The sequence below is a fragment of the Lissotriton vulgaris genome, chromosome 5, assembly GCF_964263255.1.
Source record: "Lissotriton vulgaris chromosome 5, aLisVul1.2, whole genome shotgun sequence".
Taxonomy (NCBI): Eukaryota; Metazoa; Chordata; class Amphibia; order Caudata; family Salamandridae; genus Lissotriton; species Lissotriton vulgaris.
In genome coordinates this window covers 1587608120-1587634665 of record NC_141693.1, presented here as the reverse complement: position 1 = coordinate 1587634665, position 26546 = coordinate 1587608120, and the positions used below count along the sequence as shown (strand labels likewise).

The following is a 26546-nucleotide window of genomic DNA, read 5'->3' as shown; positions in this document are numbered from 1 at the left end:
GGGGTTGGGTAGTACTAAACTGAAAAGGAAAAAAAGTTTTTTTCATGGATCGGATTAAGTGACTTACTTAGAATGTCGCAGGCCTTAATAGTAGAATTAAGCCACAACTTGTTTAAGAGGAGTTGAAAATGTATAATCCCCAATTAGTTTTGTCAACAGAGACACATCTATCATATAAAGATTGCAGCCTTTTTAATCTGTTGTGGTACGAGAATGTAGTATGCACAACTAAAGGAACATCAACAAGGGGAACTGCTAAATTAAAACATAAACGGTTCACGTGCACAATTCTTAAAATATTGGCTGACCAGAGGGGCAGATAGGCAATTGTACAATTAGGAATCTGTGGTAAGAAATATGTTTTTTGTTCACTATGAGGCCCCAACATTGACATTCCCTCTGTCCTTCATGCTCTGAAAATGGAAATGTTAAATTGGGAGGGGGAGCAGGTCGTAATGGGGGATTTTAATTGTGTGATGAACAATAGTATAGATACAACTAGACAAGGGCCTACTCATAGAATGCGGAAGACTCGTGCAGCAATTGTAGAATTAGGCGGCTTCAATCTATTAAAGATGCTTGGAGACATTTAAAACCAACTGCTCCAGTGTACACGTATTATTCTGCTCCACATCGATTGTATTCTATAATAGATATGGCATGGGTGTCTGACTACCTGATGATGTCATCAGATATAGGAGTTTGCCCACGAGTCACTCCGGATCATAATCCCATATTACTATCATTTAGGCTAGAACCCAAAGGCAAGATATTCAGACCTTTCCAACATATTTGCTTATAGATAATGGCTATTTAGATAATACCAGGAGAACATAGGTACAGCCTAGATACCTATGGTTTGGGATACTATGACGGCAGTAGTAAGAGGTATGACTCAGCAATTTGTATGCCATTAGAATAAAGTTAGGGAAATGGCAAAGAAAGAGGCTATCCAAGCAGTACGTAAAGCTGAAGAACTACACTCAGCGGAGGTTTTATCAGGCACTAATGATCAGGAATAACTCCTTCTTTTGTTGATGGATGCAAGATTGGCTGTAAGGAAGACATTCAAGGAAAAAAATGCGGCTAGGTTCCATAAGTCTTGTTTCGCACAATATGAATATGGGGAGCAAATAGGCAGGGTTTTGGCTTACAAAGTGGCAGAGGATAGAGCTAATACTCAAATAAGAAACATAAAGAGTGCAAATGGCACCCTGTATTCTAACCCACAGGAGATCCTGAAACAATTTTCCACATTTTATAAGGAGTTATATACTCCAACGATAGGTCCGGAAGAGGAGGATATATGGTGGTACCTTCAGGTTAGAACTTTTCCAATAGTGAGCGAAGAGGCATCTGCTTTATTGGAGAGGGAAGTTATGAGGGAAGAAAAAGATCTGGCAACATCTTCCCTACCATCTGGAAAGGCAGCTGGAGAAGATTCTATACCCATTGAATTTTATAAACTTTTTAAAGACATCTTAGCTCCATTATTTAGACTAGTTAGGCAGAGCATAGGCGCTACGGGAAAGGTACCAGAATCATGAAATTTTACACAAATGGTTTTCTTTCTTAAAAAAGGTAAGCCATCTGATGAGTTTGACTCTTATCGGACAATTTCGCTTATTAACGTAGATGCTAAAATCTTTGCGAAGATTTTTGCAAATCGTCTGCCGCTAGTCATGCCTGGATTGGTATCTTCTCATCAACACGGTTTTATCCAAAGTAGGGACAACACTACAGCGCACATCAATGTGGCAGTGGGGGCTTTTGATATGGCTGGAAAGATGGCAAATCCCTTGGGTATGATTCTTTTAGACGCTGAGAAGGCCTTCAATAGAGTGGGATGGGATTTTTTATGGGCCGTACTTCATATGTTTTGAGTGAAAGGGCAATTTAAACGAGGATACAAGCTATGTATAATAAGCTCCAAGCTAAATTATAATATTTAGGCTTGCAGTCAACAATTTTTCTGATTCTCTGTGGAACTAGGCAGGGGTGTCCCTTTCGCCTTTATTGTTTGCTTTATATATTGAGCCATTTATTTATGCTTTACAATCTAACCCCCAAATTCTGCCACTTCTGTCAAGTGATGCATCCCTTAAGACTATCGCTTACGCAGATGATAGTGCGGTTTTTTCAATTGAACCAGCCGAAACTATTAAGGGTATCTAGGATGAAGCACTTAAGTTTGGCTTTGTTTCAGGGTATACATATAACGTTAAGAAAACACAAATGCTACTTAATTTTAAAACGGTGAAACGAATTTTAGGTGTATGCTCTGTGGCCACTTATTTGGGGGCCAGGCTGTCTGCGCAGTTAAATAAGATATTTTCTCTAAACTATGATTCTTTATCGAAGGATACAGTTAAAGTATTAAGGAAGTGGCATAAACTTCCTATAGGTATTATAGGACGTTCCAATATTATAAAGATGAAGATTCTTGTCAAGTTTTAATATTTATTTAGATCTATTCCTTTGCGGGTTCCGAATTTGTTTTTTAAGAAACTAGAAGGTGTGCTGGATAATTTTATCTGGGGTTGTAGAAAAGCCAGACGGGCTATTGATCTGTTAAAGCTACCATATGAACAGGGAAATCTTGACTTTCCTGACTTCAAGAAATATTTCTAGGCTGCTTTTGCTGGGTGTTTTCGCAGTTTTTTAAATCCTGAGTTTAACATTTTTTTCAACCAATTTATTTTTTGAGAGGGCAGCAATATGTACTTATACAGGATTAATGACCCAAATTATTTTAAAAGAGTCAAGTTTAAGACCATAAGGGATAGATCATTTATATGGCGTGCTATATTCACAAGATGCAATTTGTCATTGTACCATGATGGGCTCCCCTTATGGGATAACCCGATACTCCCGGATATATTTCAGGGTGTTGTTGGCAAACGTTGGGCCACGTATGGGATTACCTGCTTGGGAGATCTTTATGACCATAATGGCTTTGTTCCTTTTAAGAACTTGCAGATGCAGTATAAACTGTCTGATTGTATGGTCTTAAAATATTTACAGATTAGGGACTATTTGGTGAGGTATTTAAACTTGACTAAATTATCTAGCGCTGAAATTTGGGATTGTCTGTATAGTGAGAAGGTAAAATCTGTTATAATCCAAATGTATAAATGCATCCCAAACTCTAGGCAAATCAATTTTGAAAGACTGGCAGATCGTTGGAGTAAGACTATAGGGATGGAAGTAACACCTACCGTTATTCAACAATCATTAAGCACTATAAAGGAGTCAGTGCACTCCATTAATATGCAATTTTAGCAATTTCGCACCATATGCTTGTGGTACTACACGGCCGCAAATAATTACTAAATGGTCTACGTCTGTTTGGGGTAGCAATCGGACAAAATGCGCTAGGTGTTATTTGTTTGCAGCTAGCATTATACATATGCTTGCAACTTGTCCTGATTTAGCAACGTATTGGCAGAAGATTAGCCACATTTTTTCTCAAAGTTTGGGGATAGAAACATCAGTGACTGTCATAGAAATTATGATGGGTCTTAAGATAGTGAGTCATCAACTCACCCGGCTAGCCTCATTATTGTTGGTTACTGCTAGACTGACAATTGCTCCGGTATGGATTTCTTCTAAACCACCTTCTATAAATGATTGGTGGATGTTGGTTAAAGAAACGTACAAGATGGAAATAGCCTTAGCTAGGGCAAGGGGCTCTTGTTCTATGATGGAGTTGTAGGCAATATGGGTCTTTTATTTTAGATACATTTGGATAATTTGGAACAATTGTTTTTTGTATTTATTATTTGTGATATTGATAACTGTCAGGCTTTGATGATTTTGTATTTTGTTGCTGAAATGTTGCTTATATGTTGCTTATTTGTGATTGCTTAAAGTTATTCAATTTTGCTTTGATGTAGTTTTCTTTTGTTTAGGGAACATTGTGTAAAATTTGTGCCCCGCTTGTTGACAATAAAGTTTTTTTTTTAAAAAGATGGTTTTTAAATTGTGTGTTTAGAAACCATGCTTTTAGAACTGGCTGCTTTCTTGTCCCAACCATCCTGCATGCCTCTGCCTGGTTGTTTATTGACTGTTTGGGTTTGGATGTGACAGGGTCTGGTAAGTGTCCTGACACCAGGGAGGAGTAGGTGAGACAGCAACAGGCTGGCCTGCATTTGGTGTGGTGGGAGGAGTAGCCCCTTTGATGCGAAGAGGGCTGTGCTGCTGCCACAAAAGAATGGCTCCACCTCCTGCAGAGTGTCAGAGGCCCAGACCCTCAATATCAAAGAAAGAGGTATGTACTGGCAGGAAGTGACCCAGAACTGGTTTGGACCAGGCAAAGAGCCCCCTGAACACAAAGACTTCAAAGGCATTTAGGTATATAAATGTGAGAGCTGAAACCCCTGAACTCAAGACTGAACTCAAGCCTGAAAAAGGATTGAAACTACTCTGTGATCAAGAGGAACCTCTGCCAAAGAAGAACAGCTGAAGAGACTGAAGAGAAGGACTGCCCTTGCTGTGTGCTCTGGGGCTGGCCTGCAGTTTGCTGATTTTACTAAGGAGAGGACAAGGGACTTTGCTGTGCTCTGTCCTCCTGCTTGAAAGGACTTTGCTGTGTGCTGTGTCCTGAAGTAACTTGTCTCCAAGGGCCCGAGAAACTCAGGAACATCACAGTTTCCAAGTGTGTCTCAGCGACGCTGTGTGCGTGTACTTTTTGCAGCCTGAGACCTTCATGAGAATTGCCCCATGACCGTGTGCCCCGCAGCAGTCCTGCACTCTACTTCGATTGACCGCGTGACCAGAAGTGCTGTGATTGTATTGCCATCAGCCTGGACCGTCGTCCCGAGGGGGAGCCGTGAGAAATCACCACCGCCAGCCTGAGCCTGCCTTTGCCAAGGAGAGACCTTTGAATCGTCACCATTGTGGATCCGAGGTCCTTTGCCCAAGAACAACTAAGTTGTGCCGGGAACCGATCAGCTGCGAGGCCGTCGCCTGGTAGCCCGACTCTCACTGTGTGGAGCAGCCAAAGCCAACCTGAAGCTGCACAGCGTGACGTCCAAGCCGCTAGGAGAAGAGAGAGAGACTGCACCCCCCCAGGTAATGCTCAGCGAATGTGCCTGTGTCGCCGCCTGGGGCAGAGTGCCTGCTACGAGAGACCACTCTCGGCCTTTCCCATCTTTGCTGCATGAGCCTCCGCTCAAGTCAAAATCACAGCCCGTACTTGGAGAGGAGTGGCAGTACCGGGATCGGATTGTGGAGCTGCACTTTGTTTCCTTCATAACAGTATTCGGGGCATATTTTGGCATTATTACTTGCTTTACAAACCGCATTAGTACTTGCATTAAGGACTGTCTTATTTGTACATTACGAACTGCATTACTAACTGCATAGCATTGCATTAGGACTGCATTTGATCATCGTGAACTGTTCATGAATACCACAAAAACCTACAAGTGATTGTTGGCCTAATAACAGGCACAGTGAAATATTACGATTAGGCATATGCAGGATATTTTTATCGTTTGGCCTCATTGTATTTCTTTTTGATAAAGATACCTCTATTTTCCTAAATCAGAGTGGTGTCCATTTGATGCGTTATCACTGTGTTACTTGGAGTGTGGTTGCAAATACTTTACACATTGCCTTGGAGATAAGCCTGACGGCTCGTGCCAAGCTACCGGAGGGTGAGCAGGGGTTATCTAAGAGGGTGTCCCTCCTTTCTCTGACTAGAAGCAAGGGCCCCTATTAGGACTAAGGTACCTACCTCAGCCAACTAGAGACCCCCAGGTCTAACACTCTCATCTAGACAATTTTTGATTGATGTTCTGTTCATTGTATGTAAATTGATGTATTCATTGCATAATGTTTTTCTTTGGAAGGACTTTGTATTGATAGAGGCTGAGATGCGCAGCACCATTCTGCTCCTTAAACCAGAGCACTGTAAATGGCACTGTACCCCCCATGCACATGGTACGCTGCTGGCCACAGTGACATCCTCATTACAATCCTCACTGCTGCTGTTTGTATCAGTAGTGTGCATTGAGGCATACTGTTCGTGGAGAAGACTTCCTCCACATCTGGACATTCTTTCCACCAAATGTAAAAGTTCAGAATGCTGTTACTCACAGAGAATGGTCCCTAGACATTTACGAGGTTTGAACAAATAATAAACATAAGCTAAACAGCCTGTATGTTCTTTGTCCAGCCGGACAGAGTTTTAATTAAACAAGTCAAAGTAATAAAGTAAAATCACGTACAGTTGCAAGTGGGACACAGCCTGTATCCAATTTACATACATAAACACACAACAGACAAGAATAAAGGGAAGTTTTTTAGAAGGCGAAGAAGTAACAGGAGTTTCTGCATATCATACAGTTAGGCAGATTTGGATCATACTAGAGTACCATTGTATAGCTTAATCTCATTGTTTACAATACATAAGGTACGTTTAGTGTCGACGACGTTTCGATCCCTGGGGCAAGGAGTCATGGGATCATCATCAGGACTTATTGGTAGACCAAGCCTGCATGTGGGTGGTACACAACATAAGGTACATTTAATTCTATTTACAAAAGGTCCAGACAAATAAGAAAAAACGTTGGGGGGAAAAAACAAAAGGAAGAATTAAATATTAATGGTTGGGCAAACCATAATTTCAATGATTTACATAAGTGACAAGAGTGACATGGTAAAACATTGTTGGTGCATAAAATGTGAAACAACCAATTGCAGAGAAGACGCATGGTGAAGCAGGCCCTCGCGTCGCCATGAGAAGTCGTGATGTTTGTGTTACTTCAACTTGATAAAAAGCACAGTCACAAAATTGCGGTCATTTTAAAATACAACGATAACAATGTACCGAGCAACGTGGAGCCTAGCCCTAAATGTGAAAAAACGAGCATCCAAACATTAAAAGAACATAGTGTTACTGGATGAGGCATATGTGCAAGGATCGAAGGTTACTGAGGCGGGTGCGACTCTACCTCAGGAGAGCGTGGTTAGCGAAGGGCCATGCGAGAAGGGTAGGTGCCCGAAAAACGGGGGGAGCAGGAGGCTGTGAATAAAGGAATAATCAAGCAGTCACAGGGTATTACCCGTAAAAGATGCGTTGAATGATTTCAGCGAAGTGAGGTTCCTACATGAGGGCTGTACCTGTGAGGAAGGAGGGAGAATTAATCAATGTGGTTGCACCGCTTTCTGACTATCGCGCAACCGTGTGAAGCTGAGGGAAAGAATTCTTACCAGAATAGGAGGGAAGACGGAGAGTGCCGGAGTCTGCAGGCATAGGTAGGAAGTTGTGTATGTGTCTTAATTGGCGGTAGGTGCGTGATTGGTACAATGACCAACTCGAGGGAGACCTGTGGAAAGACGTACATTCAGGAATAGGGTTCCGTAAAAAGGGGAGTTGGCCGTTAGTTTCATGATATGGAGGGCAGCCATAGTATATGGAAAGGGCTGACTTACCAAGGCAGTGCTCATGTCTGAAGGCGCAGCTCTGGCAGGAGCTGCGCCTTCAGACCACACCCCACTCTATTCCGCTGAGTACAATCAGAAAATCTTGGAGGGTCCATCCTTACTTTCAGAAACTACTGAGACACCAGATGATCAAACAACTCCACTAACTGAGCAATTGGAAAAAAGCAAAAAGAAAGAAGTTAGGCTTCGCCTTATGATACGCTTACTGACAGAATACCTTAAAGCCAATATTCCCGGGAGTATTCACTGACAACCCCAAATATTCCACCGGTTTTAGTTACATCGGTACCACATGTTCCAGGCACTGATTGGTGCTAGGTATTGATATAGCCACTGAGGAATTGAAGAAACTTAGTGTAGAGATACAGGATCTGGAACAACAAATTAAAGATAAAAACAATACTAGCGAGAGCAAGTAACTTCTGGAAGAAGTCCAAAAACCAATGACGAATTCCACAGATTGGAACAGAATAAAAAATCTAATAAAGTGAGAAAGGACACCAAATATTCATGGCGAAAGACTACTATATCAACAAATCCTATAGTGGCCCACAAAACCCCAGACCGTGGGGGAGATTTAACAAACGCCCAAACTTGGTTGGATTCTCGGATACCTCTGCGGAATCATCAGAAAATTCAGACCAGGGGGACGGCCCCAGGACCTCCAGCACCTCAATCAGGAATACTTTTTTAGGCAGAGGTCAATCGGACCTCCAAAATAGAGGAAGAGGGAAGCAGCCACCACGATGGCCCAACCCTCCTGGTGAACGCTTCACGTGCCGCCAGCATTACCAATGGTAAATGAACCCTCTCTCATGCCAGCACTACCCAATGACTCCAAACTCCCTGTTTTTCTGAAAACTCCCTGTTTTCTTCCTGTTTTTCCCCCCGACGTTTTTTCTTATTTGTCTGAACCTTTTGTAAATAGAATTAAATGTACATTATGATGTGTACCACCCACATGCAGGCTTGTCCTACCAATAAGTCCTGATGATGATCCCATGACTCCTTGCCCCAGGGATCGAAACGCCGTCGAAACTAAACGTACCATATGTATTATAAACAATGAGATTAAGCTATACAATGGTACTCTAGTATGATCCAAATCTGCCTAACTGTATGATATGCAGAAACTTCCGCACCTTCTTCGCCTGCTAAAAAACGTCCCTTTATACTTGTCTGTTGTGTATTTATGTATGTAAATTGGATACAGGCTGTGTACCACCTGCAACTGTACGTGATTTTACTTTAATACTTTGACTTGTTTAATTAAAACTCTGTCCGGCTGGACAAAGAACATACAGACTATTTAGCTTATGTTTATTATTTGTTCAAACCTCATAACTGTCTAGGGACCACTGTCTTTAGTAATAGCTTATGCACCCAAGGTCCCTGACCTACTGCCTTTAGGTTCCCTTGTTGTTCAAAACAACAGTTACTCACAGAGAAGTCAACTAATGGTTGTACTGGGCTTACTCACTGCCTTACGCTGTAGTGGGCAAACAAAATATATGAACAATACAACAGCAGACCAATGGATGAAACAGCTGGCTGAAATCACATTAATTATAATATACTACTATTTTAGTAAAATCAAAAGGCCTTGGCTAACACCAGACCTAAAAAGGGAGACCACTTTGATACAAAACAATGGTGGTGGTCTAAAATTCAAACACAATTGGCATGTCATTCAGCCTCAAACACACTGGTGGTTTACCCCCTGAAGCCTAATGCTGCAGCTCGGTAAGGAGCTGAATCATAGGGCCATGAGGAAGAGACAATTTAGAGAAAGTCAGAAAACTATTTATTGAGACCACTATTACAATTAGGACAGAGCTCCATGCTAGTCCAATTAATTATGGGGTTTGCCATAAAAGATATTGGGAAGGTAGTTGGAAAAAAGCTCCTTCTATTTTGGCCTAAGATGTGGTCTACCTTCTATTCTTCAACCTATAAACCACTCTAGGCAGAGTTTTTACCAATCAGTCAATAGAGTAAACTTTTGTCATGGTTTAAGTACATCGCGTTCCTGTCAGATGGGCCCTATTTGGGTCTCGACAGAGCGTAAGGTATGCGCTCAGCAGAGACACTGGGATCTTAAAATCTGCCTCTTAGGGCAGGCCAAGACAACACACAGGACTGTCATGTAACATTTACAGTAACAAAATAATTGTAAGATTAACAAGGTGTATCAAAACTCAAATCGTTCCATACGTAGGACATTACATAGTTCACCATAGAATACACAGATAACTCAATTGGGTATCCGTTGAAAGCATATACATGTTCAAGCATATATTCTTATTGTTTGGATGTGAAGTACGCTCGACATGAGTAAGGTACACCTATAATTAACATTGGCGGTTCAACGCATTAAAAGTAATGTGTTCATATCAAACATCACCCGGGTCTTCATCAGGACTAGGTAACAGAAAAACTGCCTGTGTAGTGAAGGATAATGGGTGTCAGTAGTGTGAATTAATGAAAATGTGCGGTATAACAATTAATCCGCTATACAAAAAAACTCACCTGATTAAGGTGTAGACTGCCTCATAATAGGCCCCCTGGTCAAACAGTAAATGTTTTGTGGACAGTTGAATGAACATTGATTTGTGGAGCCAAGGGTCATATTTGTCATTAAGGCAAAGAGTTTTGTCGACCACTTGGAACCTAGCTGTTTCAATACTGCAACATAGTCTGAACACTGATTTATGAAAGCTTTGACAAACAATACAACTCCCAGGTGTGCATATATACATATGCTATGCAACAGAATTGTAACTGGATATCCTGGCACATGTTTAATATGCTTGCAAGTTAAAACTCTCCTTGTCCGTGAAAAAAACCTCATACAATCTATACCATTCGTTGTAAAAAAAAAAGAAAGAAAAAAACAAGCAAGTTTAAGAAAGATGATTTCATAGTTAGTTGCGTCATTTTATCGTTTTCTTTTTTTAAATGCAGTGCCAAACTGAATAACGCATTTTCTGTAGGGCCTGTGTTTAACCGTGGAGTATCAACTCAGTATTTCATCCTTCAGATATCAATGAATGGGCACCACCAAGTTGAGTAATAATAGCGCCAAGAAACAACTTTGACTGTGAATGTGTGTATTTCAGATGATTATTGATTAGAAAATTGTGGTGATCTGTAATCTGTACTTTACATTGCCTGTTGTCATTCCATCACTGAACACTGTGATGTCACCTTTGGGGTTACTGAGGATTCTACCCTAGTGTTTCTTGTGTGGCAGTTGCAGCTGCTGTGTCTCCTCTACTAGCTGGACGGCTCTCTTCTCTGCAATAAATCTACATCTACCATCTCTTGTCATCCGCTTCATCTTTACACTGGCGACAAGGATGGTCAGCTGTTCTTCAGCTGTTTTCAATCTTCAAAACAACATCCTCGTTTGAATCATTTTGAAGTTCAGGACTTCCTTATCTTTTTTGCCTCTACAAACTCGACACTCATGTTAGTACATTTATAACTTTTATTGCCTGCTGTACTTGTTGAGAGCAGTCACAGCCACCGGATCTTCGTTTCCTGCCGCTTTGTTGTTATTTTTCAATTGAGCTTAAGCAGCGCTACTCGTGACTTTCCTTTGTGCCAGCCAAAAGAATCTAACGGAACATTGTCTTGACTGGCTGATCTCACCGAGGCTGTTCCTCTGCTTTTTAAGCCTTTCTTACCTCCAGCCCTGTCTTTCCAGCGCTGCGTGTTTCCTCTGCCGCTTGTTCCTCTCGTTCCGACTTGTTCTTCATTATGATGACGTCGTAGAACTTCCAACGTCCCTCAACCTCGCGCTGTCACGTCTTCACGCATGCTGGTTGTCATGGCAATCTACAATCGTCACGACGTTTACGCTGTCTGTCAGCTGCCATAACTGTTCGTCACAAAGCTTCACTCGTCACAAAGCTTTCATTCCTAACGTGAAAGCCTTCATTCCTGCTGCAACCTTGTGCTCATTGTTCCTGACGTACACGGCTGACGTACACGGCTGACATACACGGCTGACCAGCTCAAAAGCTTTTGTCTCCGCTGATGCACACAGCCTCTAATTTCTAAACACGCTATTGTGCACAGTTCTGCTACATATTGAACCGTTTTTTTCACGCTGATGTGCACAGCTTTAGCATGCTGAAAAAAGCATTTTCACGCTGATGTGCACAGCTTTGGCACGCAGAAAACGACTTTTTCACGCTGATGTGCACAGCTTTAGCACAAAGAAAATGGCATTTTCGTGCTGATGCGCACAGCCTTTGCACACAAAAAGAGCATTTACACGCTGGTGCGCACAGCTTTTGCGCACAACAAAGAACATTTACACGTTTGTGCTGTTGTGCACAACTTTAATTACTTTGTACATTGTTTGATGCAAATTTCTCTACAGTATTAATTTTTATTTCCTCTATTGTTCTTAGTTTTACACTTTTCAAAGACAGTTTCTTCTACAATTTTTTTTTCTTCTTATTTCAATAAAAAAAAAATAGGAGATTCCACAATGCAAAGTGTCACTCCTCCAGCTCAGTTTCTTCAGACACCTGGTGATCCTCCTCTTGAATGGAAACTCTGGTTAAGATCTTTCATGGCTTACTTAGGTGCAATTGATGGTCTAAGATAGCGTGCTGAAAGGAAAAAAAGCCTTATGTACTATCATCTTGGTGTTGAAGGCCAGAATGTGTTTGACCATTTACCTCCTTTTGTTCCGCCTCCTGGTGAAGATCCAGATGAATTCGACATAGCTATAGCTAAATTAGACAAGTATTTTGTTAAAACTAAAAACATGGTTGTTCATCGTTACAAATTACAAATTTTTCACCAGGGCTCAAGAACCTGAAGAAAGCATCGACACCTTTGTCACAGCTTTAAAAATACTCGCTTCCAAATGCGAATTTGATAATTTCACCTCACAACTTATTAGGGATCAACTTGTTGCACGTTGTTCGTGTAAGCAAATTCAAGGGAAATTACTAACTTGCAAAGATCCTTCTCTGGATAAGGCTATTGACATAGCTAAAAGTATAGAGACATCTTTGGAGGATTCTAAACAATTGGAAGTTGCTCTTTCCAATTCAAGTGCAGTCTCTACTAAAGCGCCTGTTTCCACCAAGACACCTAATTTTATGCCTCGTGATACACGTGGTTATTTTAGAAGAATGGGGACTACTGGTACCAGAAGACCTTTTATGCCTAACAGACAATTCAGTTAAAGTACTTTTTGTTTCAGATGTGGCTCTTCTTACCATGTTTCCAATTTCAAAAATTGCCCTGCTGCCAACCAACAATGCAGCCAGTGTGGCAAAAATGGTCATTTCTCAAGAGTTTGTATGAGAGGTAGAAGAGGCAGTGTGCGGTGTGTCATGAATGAGAGTGATTCTTCCCCTGATTCAAATTCTCCAGAAAATTCAACTGAATATTCAGAATGTGATGTAAAACTAAAAACATGGTTGTTCATCGTTACAAATTACAAATTTTTCACCAGGGCTCAAGAACCTGAAGAAAGCATCGACACCTTTGTCACAGCTTTAAAAATACTCGCTTCCAAATGCGAATTTGATAATTTCACCTCACAACTTATTAGGGATCAACTTGTTGCACGTTGTTCGTGTAAGCAAATTCAAGGGAAATTACTAACTTGCAAAGATCCTTCTCTGGATAAGGCTATTGACATAGCTAAAAGTATACAGACATCTTTGGAGGATTCTAAACAATTGGAAGTTGCTCTTTCCAATTCAAGTGCAGTCTCTACTAAAGCGCCTGTTTCCACCAAGACACCTAATTTTATGCCTCGTGATACACGTGGTTATTTTAGAAGAATGGGGACTACTGGTACCAGAAGACCTTTTATGCCTAACAGACAATTCAGTTAAAGTACTTTTTGTTTCAGATGTGGCTCTTCTTACCATGTTTCCAATTTCAAAAACTGCCCTGCTGCCAACCAACAATGCAGCCAGTGTGGCAAAAATGGTCATTTCTCAAGAGTTTGTATGAGAGGTAGAAGAGGCAGTGTGCGGTGTGTCATGAATGAGAGTGATTCTTCCCCTGATTCAAATTCTCCAGAAAATTCAACTGAATTTTCAGAATGTGATGTAACTACTCAAGAGTATGTGGTCGTTGTGAAAGACAGTAACAACGTCAGCCAAACATTTCATGTCCCTGATCCCGAAGTCGACACCATTATTGAAAAACATCATGTTCAATTACTTGTAGATACTGGGGCTCGTATCACCATTGTTTCTCATGATAAATACTCTTATTTTTGGCAAGACAAGTGTTTACTTCCCCCGGATGTTCTCACTGTGGCCTTTGAAGGGAGCAGAATTAATCTTTTAGGTTATTTCTGGGCTGAGATCTGCATTTTTGGCAAATCTATTAAGGGGAAGGTTTATGTTGCCAAGCGAGGTATCAATGTCCTTGGTCTTCTACATCAAGCTGAATTTGGTATCACTATCAAACCTGGTTTACCCAACCCTGTATTTATTGAAGGGTGCAATCTCCCTTGTTCTACGTCTTCTTCTGTTCCTGTTTGCAACATTTTGGATGGTAAAGTGTGGGAATGCAAATATGAGAACATTTTTGAAGATCGCCTTGGTAAAATCACCAATTTTCAACATTTTATTAAAGTCAAAGATAACATTACCCCGGTCAAACACAAACTCAGAAATGTCCCACTCAGTATTAGAGAAGATTTGTCTAAACACCTAAAGTCACTATGTGAACAAGAAATTGTTGAAAAAGTAGAATCCACATTATGGCTTTCTCCCATTGTACTTGCCAGGAAGAGGTCTGGTGACCTTAGGATGTGTGTGGATTTGCGCAGTCTTAATGAGGCCATCTGGGTCGATGGCTTTCCTCTTCCCCGTATTGAGGATTTAATAGCAAAGGTAGGTTCGTCCACTTGGTTTTCAAAACTTGATCTCAAGGCAGCTTACCACCAGATTGAATTGCATCCTCTTTCGCGACATCTCACTGCTTTTGTTACACCTGATGGCGTATTCCAATTTCGTCGCCTTCCTTTTGGCCTGGCTTCTGCCACTGCTGTCTTTCAGCGAATCATGTCCGAAATGTTTGAGGAACTTTCTAATGTAGTCGTCTTTCAAGATGATATTCTTATTTTTACTCAAACTGAGGCCGAGCATGAGAAAGCCATTGACCAAGTTTTTAACATTTTGGAACAAAGAGATGTAACTTTACAGAAGAGCAAGTGTGTATTCAAAACCAGAGAGGTAGAGTATCTTGGTCATATCATTTCTGAGAGTGGCATTAAACCTAGACCAGGTTTAGTTAAAAGCATTATTGAAGCTCCTGCCCCCTCAAACAAAGAACAGCTTTTGTCCTTTCTTGGTCTTTGTGAGTTTTACTCAAAATTCATGAGAGACTATGCCAAGACTACTGAATGTTTTAGACTTCTCCTAAAAAAGGGTGCCACCTTCAGCTGGTCTGATGAGTGGGAAAAGGGCTTTCAGCTCATTAAAGAACATATTACTAAAGCTCCTGCTCTTCAGTCTTTTAATGGTAATAGAGAAACTGTGGTCACTGTTGACGCTTGTGAATATGGCTTAGGAGCTGTCCTTTCAAAATTGGCTTATGGCAAGGAATTTACTGTGGGGTTTGCCTCCAGGACTCTTCGTCCTGTTGAAAGAAAATATTCTGTCATAGAAAAAGAGCGCCTAACTTGTGCTTGGAGCGTTGAGAAATTCAAATCTTACCTGTGGGGTAGACCGTTTATCCTTCAAACCGACCATCGACCTCTGGTCGATATTTTGTCAGGCAGAAATATCAAACGTACAACCGCACGGTTGGCTAGACTTTCCACTAAATTATTGGAGTTTAACTTCAAAGTCATTTATAATCCTGGCTGTAAGAACAAACGGGCAGACTGTTTGTCCAGGCTACCTATACAAGATCCTGACGAAAATGAATGGGAAACTGAGATTGAAGAATGCTTTGTGGCTAATATTTCCCAAGATTCTATTTCTTTTGCTGAAAATGATTGGATTAAAGCTGTTGAAAATGATGTTGTCCTTAAAGATGTAATTTCCTTCATACAAAAAGGGTGGCCAAAGGAAAAATCTCTTTCTCCCGAACTTCAGATCTATTGGAAAATTAACTCTGAACTTTCTTTAGAAAATGGTAAAATTGTTAGAGGCGACAAATTCATTCCTCCTTCTGTTTATCGAGAGAAAATAGTTGCTGATGCCCATTCTGGACATTTAGGAGCCACCATTAGCAAGAGAAATGTTAGATCGAATTTCTGGTGGCCTAAAATGGACAATCAGATTGTGGAGGCTATTAAACTTTGTACACGTTGCAACACTAGTGACAAGGTTCTTGTCTTAGAAGGTGTTTGTGATTCCATTGTTCCTCCACCTGTTAGAGCTTGGCAGAAAATTGGTCTGGACTTTCTTGGTCCATTTCATTTTCTTCCCAATACTTCCAAATACTTTCTGGTCCTTGTTGATCACCTTTCTAGATGGGTTGAGGTTGAACCCATCAATGTTCCCAACTCTAAAAGTGTGATTGATTGCTTAAGTAAAATTTTCCTGAGGGAAGGTTGTCCGGAAGAAATTCTCACTGACAACGGAGTACAGTTTATTTCTAAGGAAATTAGTGTTTTTTTGAATAACTGCTGCATTAAACATACCAGAACTCCTTTATACCATCCCCAGAGCAATGGCAAAACCGAGAGGTTCAATAGGGTTATTGTTGAATGTGTGCAAGCTGCTTTCAGGTCTAATAGCTGTATTTCTCAAGCTGTAAAAGATCTTATATGGTCTTATCGGATTTCCCCTCATGTTGCCACAGGTTTCTCTCCCTTCGAACTTATGAGAGGAAGAAAAGCTTGCTCCCAAGCTTTCCCTTTTTGGATGGTTAAAAGCTTCCACCGGGGGTGTGATTTAGAAGAAGTTTGGGAATGTGCTAATAAAAAGTCTTCCAATTCACTGTCTAGTAATGTGAAATTTAGCAAGAAATCCCTACACAATAATCGTGCGGGTGATTGGGTTAGAATTAAGAATCCTGTCACTGTTAAGAAGGGTTTTTCAAAATTTCTTGATTCTCAGCAAGTTGTGGAAGTTCGCAAGAATGCTGTTAAATTGTCAAATGGCAACTGGTGGAGCACTTCTCGGGTTGCTAAAGATCCTTCCTCCCGTGCAACTGCTCCTTCACCTAAAATTGTCAATGTTGGGAATGGTTTCAGGAAAAGCTCTAGAGTAACTGTTAGGCCTAACAGATTTCGTGATTATATCTAATTCGCTTATCCCAGTTGTTATATTCTCTGTTTTTTTTGTTTGTTTTGTTGGTTTTTTTTTTAAAAAGGGGGGAGGTGTGTGGTGATCTGTAATCTGTACTTTACATTGCCTGTTGTCATTCCATCACTGAACACTGTGATGTCACCTTTGGGGTTACTGAGGATTCTACCCTAGTGTTCCTTGTGTGGCAGTTGCAGCTGCTGTGTCTCCTCTACTAGCTGGACGGCTCTCTTCTCTGCAATAAATCTACAACTACCATCTCCTGTCTCCGCTTCATCTTTACAAAAATTTATGTGCCTGGATGGATGAATGCAAGACAGAGTTAATGTGCCTATCAATGTATGGATAAATTAGGTGGCTTGATGAATGGGGTTTGAATGGATAAGCCACACACATGGATGTATGGATGTCTAAGTGAATCAAATAAATCCATAAAATAGCTAATGAATGCACTTCCATCAAGAAATAGCCAGACCAATTGGCTTTGCCAATGTTGATTACGATTAAGATGTCTTTTATTCTGTTACAATATGGAGGTTTATGTGTTTTTATAGTAAGTGCTCTAGGATTTTTTGTAGGAATACTGGAACAAGCACACTTTCTGCTATAATTTTCTTTTGGTTTTCCATGTTTAACTTGCATATTTATGATAATTTAGTTGTACTGTGCATGTTTATAAGATAAATGATTAGGAGCCAACTTAATCGTTTGACTGTCAGAATGACTATATTTTCTTTTTCTCATATCTGTTATGTAAGCGTTATTACTGACAAATAGCAGAATATATGAACAGTGCTTGAGAGGTGGGTAGTTGCGAATGGTGGTGTGAGTCTTTGAATAGAGGTAGTTAGTTAGTTGAGAAACCGCTATGAGTTTGAGTTGTCAGTGACCCAACTTGAGGCCCCCATGGGACACAGCCAGATTGTTAAAGGACCCCTTTTAAGAGCCAGATGTTGTCCAGTGCATGGGACCTTCAAAGTATGAGAAAGGGTCCACTTGAGTCGTCAGGGCGCTCACGACAGATGGCTGTCACATGGCTGTCCAGGCAAATCTCCTGTGGTTGCATGTTGGCCAAAATGTTACCATTATTCTGAGCCTTGGTGACCTTTAGTGAGCCTTTGGTCATGAAGGTAAAACACAAAAAAGCTGCAACATGAAACTAATTTCGATGCATAGATTGTGAATAGATTAGGAAGCCAGTAAACAGAGTGGCCTGTGAAAGACTTTTGTATGTATGGGCTGTCTGTACACCATGAAGAAATCCAGAAGAAAGTCTCTTAAAAGTCTCTTAAAAGACGGTGAATAAAGGCATCCACCAGGAATGCGGAAGGATGCCTGCTTATGTTTTGCAAACACACCAGGTAGTGCCAAGGTGGTGGTACAGTTAATGTGCTTGGAATCACAATGGGGCATTTTTGGCTCTCTTAATGCCAGGGGAATCAAAAGATTGCATGTACTGAGTCAGCCAGTATGCCAGGAAAAGAGAAAACGTTGCTTTGAAGGGTCCCAAAAGCTGCACAGAGACCTGATTGCCCAAAATAATGGGGACTCGAGTCATGCTTCTTTGGAAGGGTGCCATCTTGGGACTAGATTCTGACAGACCCAAGGGCTGGTTGGGCTAACATTAGGCTGAATCGAAGTACCAGTGGCAAGTGTTCTGCAGGTGATTTGGGCTGCTGGACTATCTAGGCAACGCCAGAGTTGCAGAAGAAGAGACAAATAGTGCCCAGATCCAATGACTGCAACATAATAAGTGGCACAGCATGGCATTCACAACCACATGGCATCATCCCTTGTTGAGACATGGGGTTAGTGGGCCTCCGCTTCATGCTGTAAGGGAGTGGAGTGTTAAAAGCAGTGAGTTCCAAATGAGGCAATGAAATCATCGAAATTCAGACCTCATGATGGAGCGACAGATGACTAGGACTAGGTATGATTGGATATTTGTAGTAAATAAGATAGCGTAGTCCTTGAAGATCCTTGTAAGTAGTTTATTGCAGGTAAGATGGTAAGATAAAAAGAAGAGGATAAAAGCCCACCAGGAGCAGCCTCCTGGAACTCAGCCCAACTGACAGTCTTACACAATCAACATTCTAACAAGCTCTCACACCAAACATTCTAGGCTGAGCAGCAGGAATATGTACAACATATCCGCCAGTTTTTTCCTCAAAAAGCGATGAAAACCGGCATGCCACAAAATAAATAACAGTCATTTAATCACGCTTTGCTCTATGTTGCCTGCTGCCAAAAAAAAAAAACAGGGAGTGAATGGCCCACACTGCGCTCTGTTCTCTCTCCATGGGGACAAACAATACAGCAGGCACCCATGTCCCCACAGGGAAAACAAAGGTTGTTCACCTCACAAGCAGCAGTGTGCGACTTGGTTAACGCGTGTAACTGCTGACAGAGATGTCTTTTTGCACAACAAGACTCTCGTTCATGTAAACTCCTCTGGAGTGTCAAGCTCATCAGGAATGCTGATACTTCCACAACAAAGTGCTGAAATAATTCTCATGTGTCGAAGGGTGCCCAATTCAGAGTGCTCGATTCAAGTGTCTTTAAACACAGGGTTCACAGTGGGTTCACAATTCACAGGGATAAGCCATAGCTTTGCGTAACTGGTGTGAAACACTACTTTAAAGGTCAAAAATTTCTCATCACATAACGTGAGTACTCTTACAGTGGCTTTTGACCTTGAGCTTGATCTGGCACTCTTACTTCTTAGGGCGACCGATTTTTGGGTCACTGGTGGGGTCGCGTGGTGCTGGATAAAGTAAAGAAAAACTTAAAAAGTGTAGAGTGTTTTACCTTGTCTTTTAAGTTCTCTGTTTCTTTGCTGCTTCAAAAATCTTCCTTCGATGTGAATTTCAGCTTCTTTTGAAGTGGTACACGTAAGTTCAAAGCGTCGCTAAAATGTAGTAAATAAGATAGCGTAATCCTTGAAGTTCCTTGTAAGTAGTTTATTGCAGGTAAGATGGTAAGATGAGAAGAAGAGGATAAAACCCCACCAGGAGCAGATTCCTGCCGCTCAGCCCTTCATCCAACTGACAGTCTTACACACTCAATATTCTAACACGCTCTCACACCAAACAGTCTAGGCTGAGCAGCAGGAATAAGTACAACAATATTCTATGTTATTATGTTTCTGATGCCATCTAGACTGCTCTGGTCCTTTCCCCACATTGAATGTTTCTCTGACGCTCATGAGACAGCCTAGGCTTCCATGCATATGAGAATCTGCTCTATAATACAGATCATATTATGGCACATGGCTTGCCAGGTAATGTGGGGTTTGTGAAGGCAGAGAACCATTTCAAGGTACCAGGGCATGTATATGTGTAGTATGTAGCTACAGAGTAGGACAGCCTAGAGAAACCCTGACATGCATACTCGCACCATCTCGCTGTACATGGATTCAGGCATGTCTGTCTGCGGATATATGATGATACAACGCATGTTATTACAACGCATGCTTTTACATCGCATTTTTTACAACGCAAAAACTTTTACAACGCATGTATTTACAACGAATGTTTTTACAACGCAGGTACCTTTACAACGCATACCATTACAATGTAAGTATAGGTAAATATATATTAATTTTATAATCGTAAATTAATTTAAAAAAATATAATTTAATGTAATTTAATTTAAATTTAATTTTAATTTATTTTTACCCTGTACCCCTGTACCCCAAAAACCCAAAACTGACCCTCAACCCCAAAAATATCCCTTTACCCAAAAACCCAAAACTGACCCTGAACCCCAAAAATACCCCTTTACCCAAAAACCCAAAACTGACCCTGAACCCCAAATATACCCCTTTACCCAAAAACTAAAAACTGACCCTGAACCCCAAAAATACCCCTTTACCCAAAAACTAAAAACTGACCCTGAGCCCCAAAAATACCCCTTTACCCAAAAACTAAAAACTGACCCTGAACCCCAAAAATACCCCTTTACGCAAAAACTAAAAACTGACCCTGAACCCCAAAAATACCCCTTTACCCAAAAACTTAAAACTGACCCTGAACCCCAAAAATACCCCTTTACCCAAAAACTAAAAACTGACCCTGAACCCCCAAAATACCCCTTTACCCAAAAACTAAAAACTGACCCTGAACCCCAAAAATACCCCTTTACCCAAAAACTAAAAACTGACCCTGAACGCCAAAAATACCCCTTTACCCAAAAACTAAAAACTGACCCTGAACCCTAAAAATACCCCTTTACCCAAAAACTAAAAACTGACCCTGAACCCCAAAAATACCCCTTTACCCAAAAACTAAAAACTGACCCTGAACCCCAAAAATACCCCTTTACCCAAAAACTAAAAACTAACCCTGAACCCCAAAAATGCCCCTTTACCCAAAAACTAAAAACTGACCCTGAACCCTAAAAATACCCCTTTACCCAAAAACCCAAAACTGACCCTGAACCCTAAAAATACCCCTTTACCCCAAACATATAACATTTAAAATATAACTATATACTTACCAATACTTACGTTGTAATGGTATGCGTTGTAAAGGTACCTGCATTGTAAATACATGCGTTGTAAATACATGCGTTGTAAAAGTTTTTGCGTTGTAAAAGTTCTGTTGTAATGGTATGTCATTGTAAAAGTTGCGTTGTAAGTGATGTTTCCCCTGTCGGCAGTTGTTAGGAGACACATGTCACAGCAACAGAGGCGTACACAAGACACTAATCGGAGATAGGTGAATGCCTATGTCAGGGGATAAGAGAACACACTACCCTTCCAGTGGGGTCTTAAATGACTGCATTAGTGAGCATTGGGGTTCTAGCTTCCAGGTTTAACTACGTAGCACTCTAGAGAGGTGATGGGCATCTCAATGCATAGGCCCTTCAAGCTTCACCTGCCCCCCTTTCTTTTTCTCGCCTCAAAACTGAGTATTTCTCTCTTGCTTCCTTTTTCAGAACATTGGTCCCTACTGTGTCAGTAAGACGGCCCTCTTTGGCCTGACCAAAGTGCTGGCTCCGACCTTGGCGCCCATGAACATTAGAGTAAACTGCTTGGCTCCAGGACTCTCGCGGACTAACTTTGGCAGTATGGTGAGTTTCTCAGGGCATAGAAGCAGTGGATGGTAATTGGAATAGTTAGAGTGGGGCATTGTGTTGGCACCAAGCTGGGTTCCCATGAATAGCAGAGTGAATTCTCTGGCACCATGCTCGCCCTAGCCAAGGTTGGCAGGGAGGTAAGTGACGGAGTGGAGAGTGGGAAGTAGAAAACCAGTCATGGTGCAGCATTGTTGGGGAGAAGAGAACATATTTTAGGCTTGACTAGAGAGCAATGGTTAACCAGATGCCGAAGATATTAGGAAAGTTAATAAACAAGTGTTTACAGGACTTTTTTAAGACTTGATAATTGCAAGTGGGGCTTGGGCTGATTATGCGATTTTGAGTCATTTTAAAGTGGCTTAAGATGCTTGGAGTCCTGCAAATGAGAACAGCCCCACATACATATCTCTTGTTGGTTGGAGTCCTCTGCCCTTTAAGTTTAGAGAAAAGTATCTTGTGGATCTTCCGCTCAGAGTGTTGAGCTGAGGGTGCTGAGAAGCACTTACTGAGGACCAGTGGAACAGGTATGGGTTTGTTGCAGCTGTGATTGATCGCTAGTAGAGTTGGGGTCTGGGTAGATAGCTAAACGTCTGCTCCTCTAATTGAAGGGTATATACGTACAACAGAGGCAGATAGGAGTATATTCACTGTATTACAAATAGCTTAACTTCAGTTAATCTACAGAAGTGAAGTAAGAGAGAATAATAACTGTCACAATCAAAGACAAAAAGTAACGAGACATGAAAAATGTTCTTCCAAAGAATATATAAACTTTTAGTAGCATAAATGCAGTTGTAATGAATTTGTTTCATAACATTATTTTGTAATAGAATGTGCTAGGTGCTTCAGCGATCACACAGTGACAAGAAAACAAAAAAAAATTCTTGTACTGGTAAATACAAGGCCAAAAAGTACCGTTAATATACTGACACCAGCGTGCGGGATCCACTGTTTGCATCCCATAAGACTATGCTAGACAACGCTTGACTCGTTTACAAGGCAGTTGTGTCAACAGCATATTAACCCTTCCTTAGTAATGGGTCATCATCAGGAAAGAGCCTTCAAGCAACAATCATTGTATAAAGAAAATAAGATAAAATGTCTAATTAGACACATAAATAGGCTGCATTTCACAGCCCAGAAAACAGGAATGTGTGAGTTAAAAAATTATTTACAGACATGATGGTGACAAGAGTCCACAACTAAAGACTAGGGTATGAGTGACCCTGAAAGCAGTAAAAGAGCTTTTAGGGTAAGTGTTTCCAAGATATCAAGATATGAAGTGCCATGCAAACGAGGGACATGCAGTGATATGTATATTCAGTGCACAGACAAGATTCATATTTATTTCTAAAAAAAATGTTTAGGGCAGTGGTGCGATAATACACAAACTTTGGTAAATGTATTAGGTTACACCTGTGAGATTAATGATAACCAGTTTTTTGTTGTAAGTTGTAGCTTGCTGAGTTGTTATTACAGAAAGTCTGTTAAAGTGTTAGGACTTGTTTATGTACAAAAAAGCAATATATTGTGCTGTTACTAGTGGTATAGTGTGGGTAAGAAATAGCAACATTTTGAAAAATGAAAGAGGGATAAAACAGAAATAATCAATGTGATAGCAATATTATGTGTTTAGATGATTCTGACGACTTTTGGCCCAAGTGCCATTGCACCTGCAGAACAATTGAAATCACATCCCTAGTGCCTGCTAGATAACTGCACGTGTGACTGCTCAATTAGTAGCAATATTCTGCGGTTAGTGGGGTCCTTAGAGTGTTTAGCCCCGGTGCCACTTCACCTGCTGCACCATTCAAATCAAGCCCCTTTAACTGCAAGATAACTGTTATTGTGACTGCCTGTTTAGTAGTCAAATATAGCAATATTATGTGTTAAGAGGAGTTCTGACAACTTTAGGGCCCGGTGCTACTGTCCCTGCTGCGCCATTCAAATCATGAGCCTATTGTCTACAAGGTAACTGTACTTGTGGTTGCCTGTTTAGAAATAATATATAGCAATATTAGATGTTTAGAGGGGTGCCTGGAGCTGTTGGTCCCTCTGCCTCTGCACCTGTAGCACGATTGAAATCATGACCCTTGTGCTTGCTAGATAACTGCACTTATGAGTGAATGTTTAGAAGTAAAATATTGCAATATTCAGTGTTTAGTTGAGTCATGGCAACGTATGGCCCTGGTGCCACTGCACCTGCTGCACCATTTAAATCAAGCCCCTTTTAGGTGCAAGGTAATTGAAATTGTGACTGCCTGTATAGTAGTAAAATATAGCAATATTTGGTGTTTAGTGGGGTTCTGTCAACTTTTCGGCCTGGTGGCACTGCATGTGCTGCAAAAAACACAGTTGATGGACAGAATGCAGAACAATGTCTTACATTCACCCCAGTACAAAGATCTGGGCCTAAATCCATCGTTTTTTTGTTGCACTCCACACCACCCTAGGTCAGACAATGGCTATATGCAATTCAGCCTTGACCCTGTGCCTCATGAGAACAGTCCAGCCCGAACTACCAAGCCATGTCTTTCCTAGACCGGAATCAAGCATCCAAGGACCGGTTTCTGGCTATCAGCCTTCTTCAGCCTGGATAGCTTGACTCCAGTGATGTGGAGAGCCTGGGACTCACGTCTGAGCATACCCAGCCCACTCGGGGTGACAAATGCAAAAAACACAGTTGATGGACAGAATGCAAAACAATGTCTTACATTCACCCCAGTACAAAGATCTGGGCCTAAATCCATCGTTTTTTTTGCACTCCACACCACCCCAGGTCAGACAATGGCTAAATGCAAGGTAATTGAAATTGTGACTGCCTGCATAGTAGTAAAATATAGCAATATTTGGTGTTTAGTGGGGTGCCTAGAACTTTTGGACTTGGTGCAACTGCACCTGCTGCACCATTCAAATCATAACCCTAATGCTTGCTAGATAAATGCGCTTGTGACTGTCTTGTTTAGTAGTAAAATGTACCAATAATTTGGGTTTAGTGGGGACCTGGAGCTTTTGGCCCCAGTGCCACTGCACCTGCTGAACCATTCAACTCAAATCCCTTTTAACTGCAAGGTAACTGCAATTGTGACTGCCTGTATAGTAGTCAAATATAGCAATAATATCTGTTTTAGAGAAGTTCTGACAACCTTTGGGACCGGTGCTACTGCACCTGCTGCACCTACTGCACCATTCTAATCATTACCCAAGGTCACTGCACTTGTGGCTGCCTGTTGTGGTGAAGTATAGCATAGCTCTTGTATATTAACTTCATTTTTAATGTGCAATGTTTAGTACAACATTTAGAATTTGGTCATAATGACCAAAGAGATTAAGTAGAAAAAATCAATCCGATAATGACTTCAGAGTGCAAAGAAAGGTACTGAGGCATGAATAGAAAATACCACAAAGGTTGTAAGGTTAAAACATCTACTTTACACAACTAAGTAACTAAAAGCAAGCATTCTAGCATACTGTTAGAAATTGCCTGACTTTTTTATTGGTAGTATTGTAAATGCATGCAGCCAGGGGAAGTTACCCAAAGAAAAATCCCACACAAATACGAATGAACACAGTAATTCAACCATGGGAACTGATGAGAGTTCACTTTTGAGATATATTAAATACAAGAAACTTCACCAGCAAAGCGCAAGCGTTGTGCAGGCGAAACCTAATAAAGGGCCCACAGTTCATTAGAAGAAAAAAGTTCCATGTAATGTGGTACTTAACAGGATTGGCAAAAGTGCAAAACATGAGAGAGGTAAAGAAACCGACAGTGACCGATCCATGCACTGAATAAAATTGAGTGGTGTGCGTGCGGCCTGGAACCCATTGCTAAGGTGGATTGGCGTGTCAGGCTGGAGCACCCAAGCAATATGAATCAATATGAGGCTGATAAGTAAGAAACAATTATTTTAGAAGGTGGGTGAAAAATGTAAGTGGCCACAGTAAAAATAAAATGTTGGGAGTTCGTTGTAGATATGGTAAAAAGGCTACTGCATGCCAAAGGGGATGAGCCTAATACCAGACATCCTATCATAGACGAATATGTCTACTATCTGTTTTTTTGGTTGGGGGGTTGTAATTTAAAGTCTTCGTTAATTGTAAAGTCAGTTTTATTTTAGAAACATGTTTAATATTTTCCAATACAGCAAACAATTAGTGCACATGCCCCAGTTATAGCAGTCCAGTCCAGTAAATTAATACTTTTAGGTGATTTTAATCTTCATAATAATGATCCGCTTGATTAAAATGCCACAGAATTAAAAGATATTCTAGCAGCATACAATCTTCACAAACAAGTATTTAAACTTACCCATCAGACGACAGGACATACCTTGGACCCATTTTACGTCAACAATGACACGTTCAAGTATTGCAATGCTCATAAACTAACATAGTCAGATCATCGAGCAGTAGTTTTTGCTATTCCAATCAAATCACATTTGTTCAAAGAGACCCTCGGTGTAAAAAAGAACTTTAATCAGTGAGAAAACATGGATGCTAACAAACTTAACAAAACACTAATTAATACTTTGCTACCACTGTCAGTAGATATCAATGCCAACATGCCGGATTTTATTAAGTGGATAAAAGCAGCCCTGAACAAGGTCCTTCCAAAATATTCCAGCATCTCCCATCGGGTACACCTGCTCGCTCCCAAGAGCGTGTGACTGGATAGCATAATGCACTGCGCTAATCACTCATAGGAGTGTAAATCAAAAAAGTCTTTAGTAGTAATCACATAAAGTTAAACAATTCAGGCAA

At 40.9% G+C, this 26546-nt stretch overlaps 1 protein-coding gene across 1 annotated transcript in view; it reads left to right on the top strand.

The window, feature by feature from the left end:
* LOC147716746 (dehydrogenase/reductase SDR family member 4-like) overlaps positions 1-26546 on the top strand; it is a 243109-nt gene that overhangs the window by 186263 nt on the left and 30300 nt on the right. The window contains exon 7 of the mRNA XM_086919775.1: positions 21642-21776. Within this exon, the coding sequence (XP_086775901.1) occupies positions 21642-21776 (135 nt within the window). The remainder of the gene's footprint in view (positions 1-21641; positions 21777-26546) is intronic.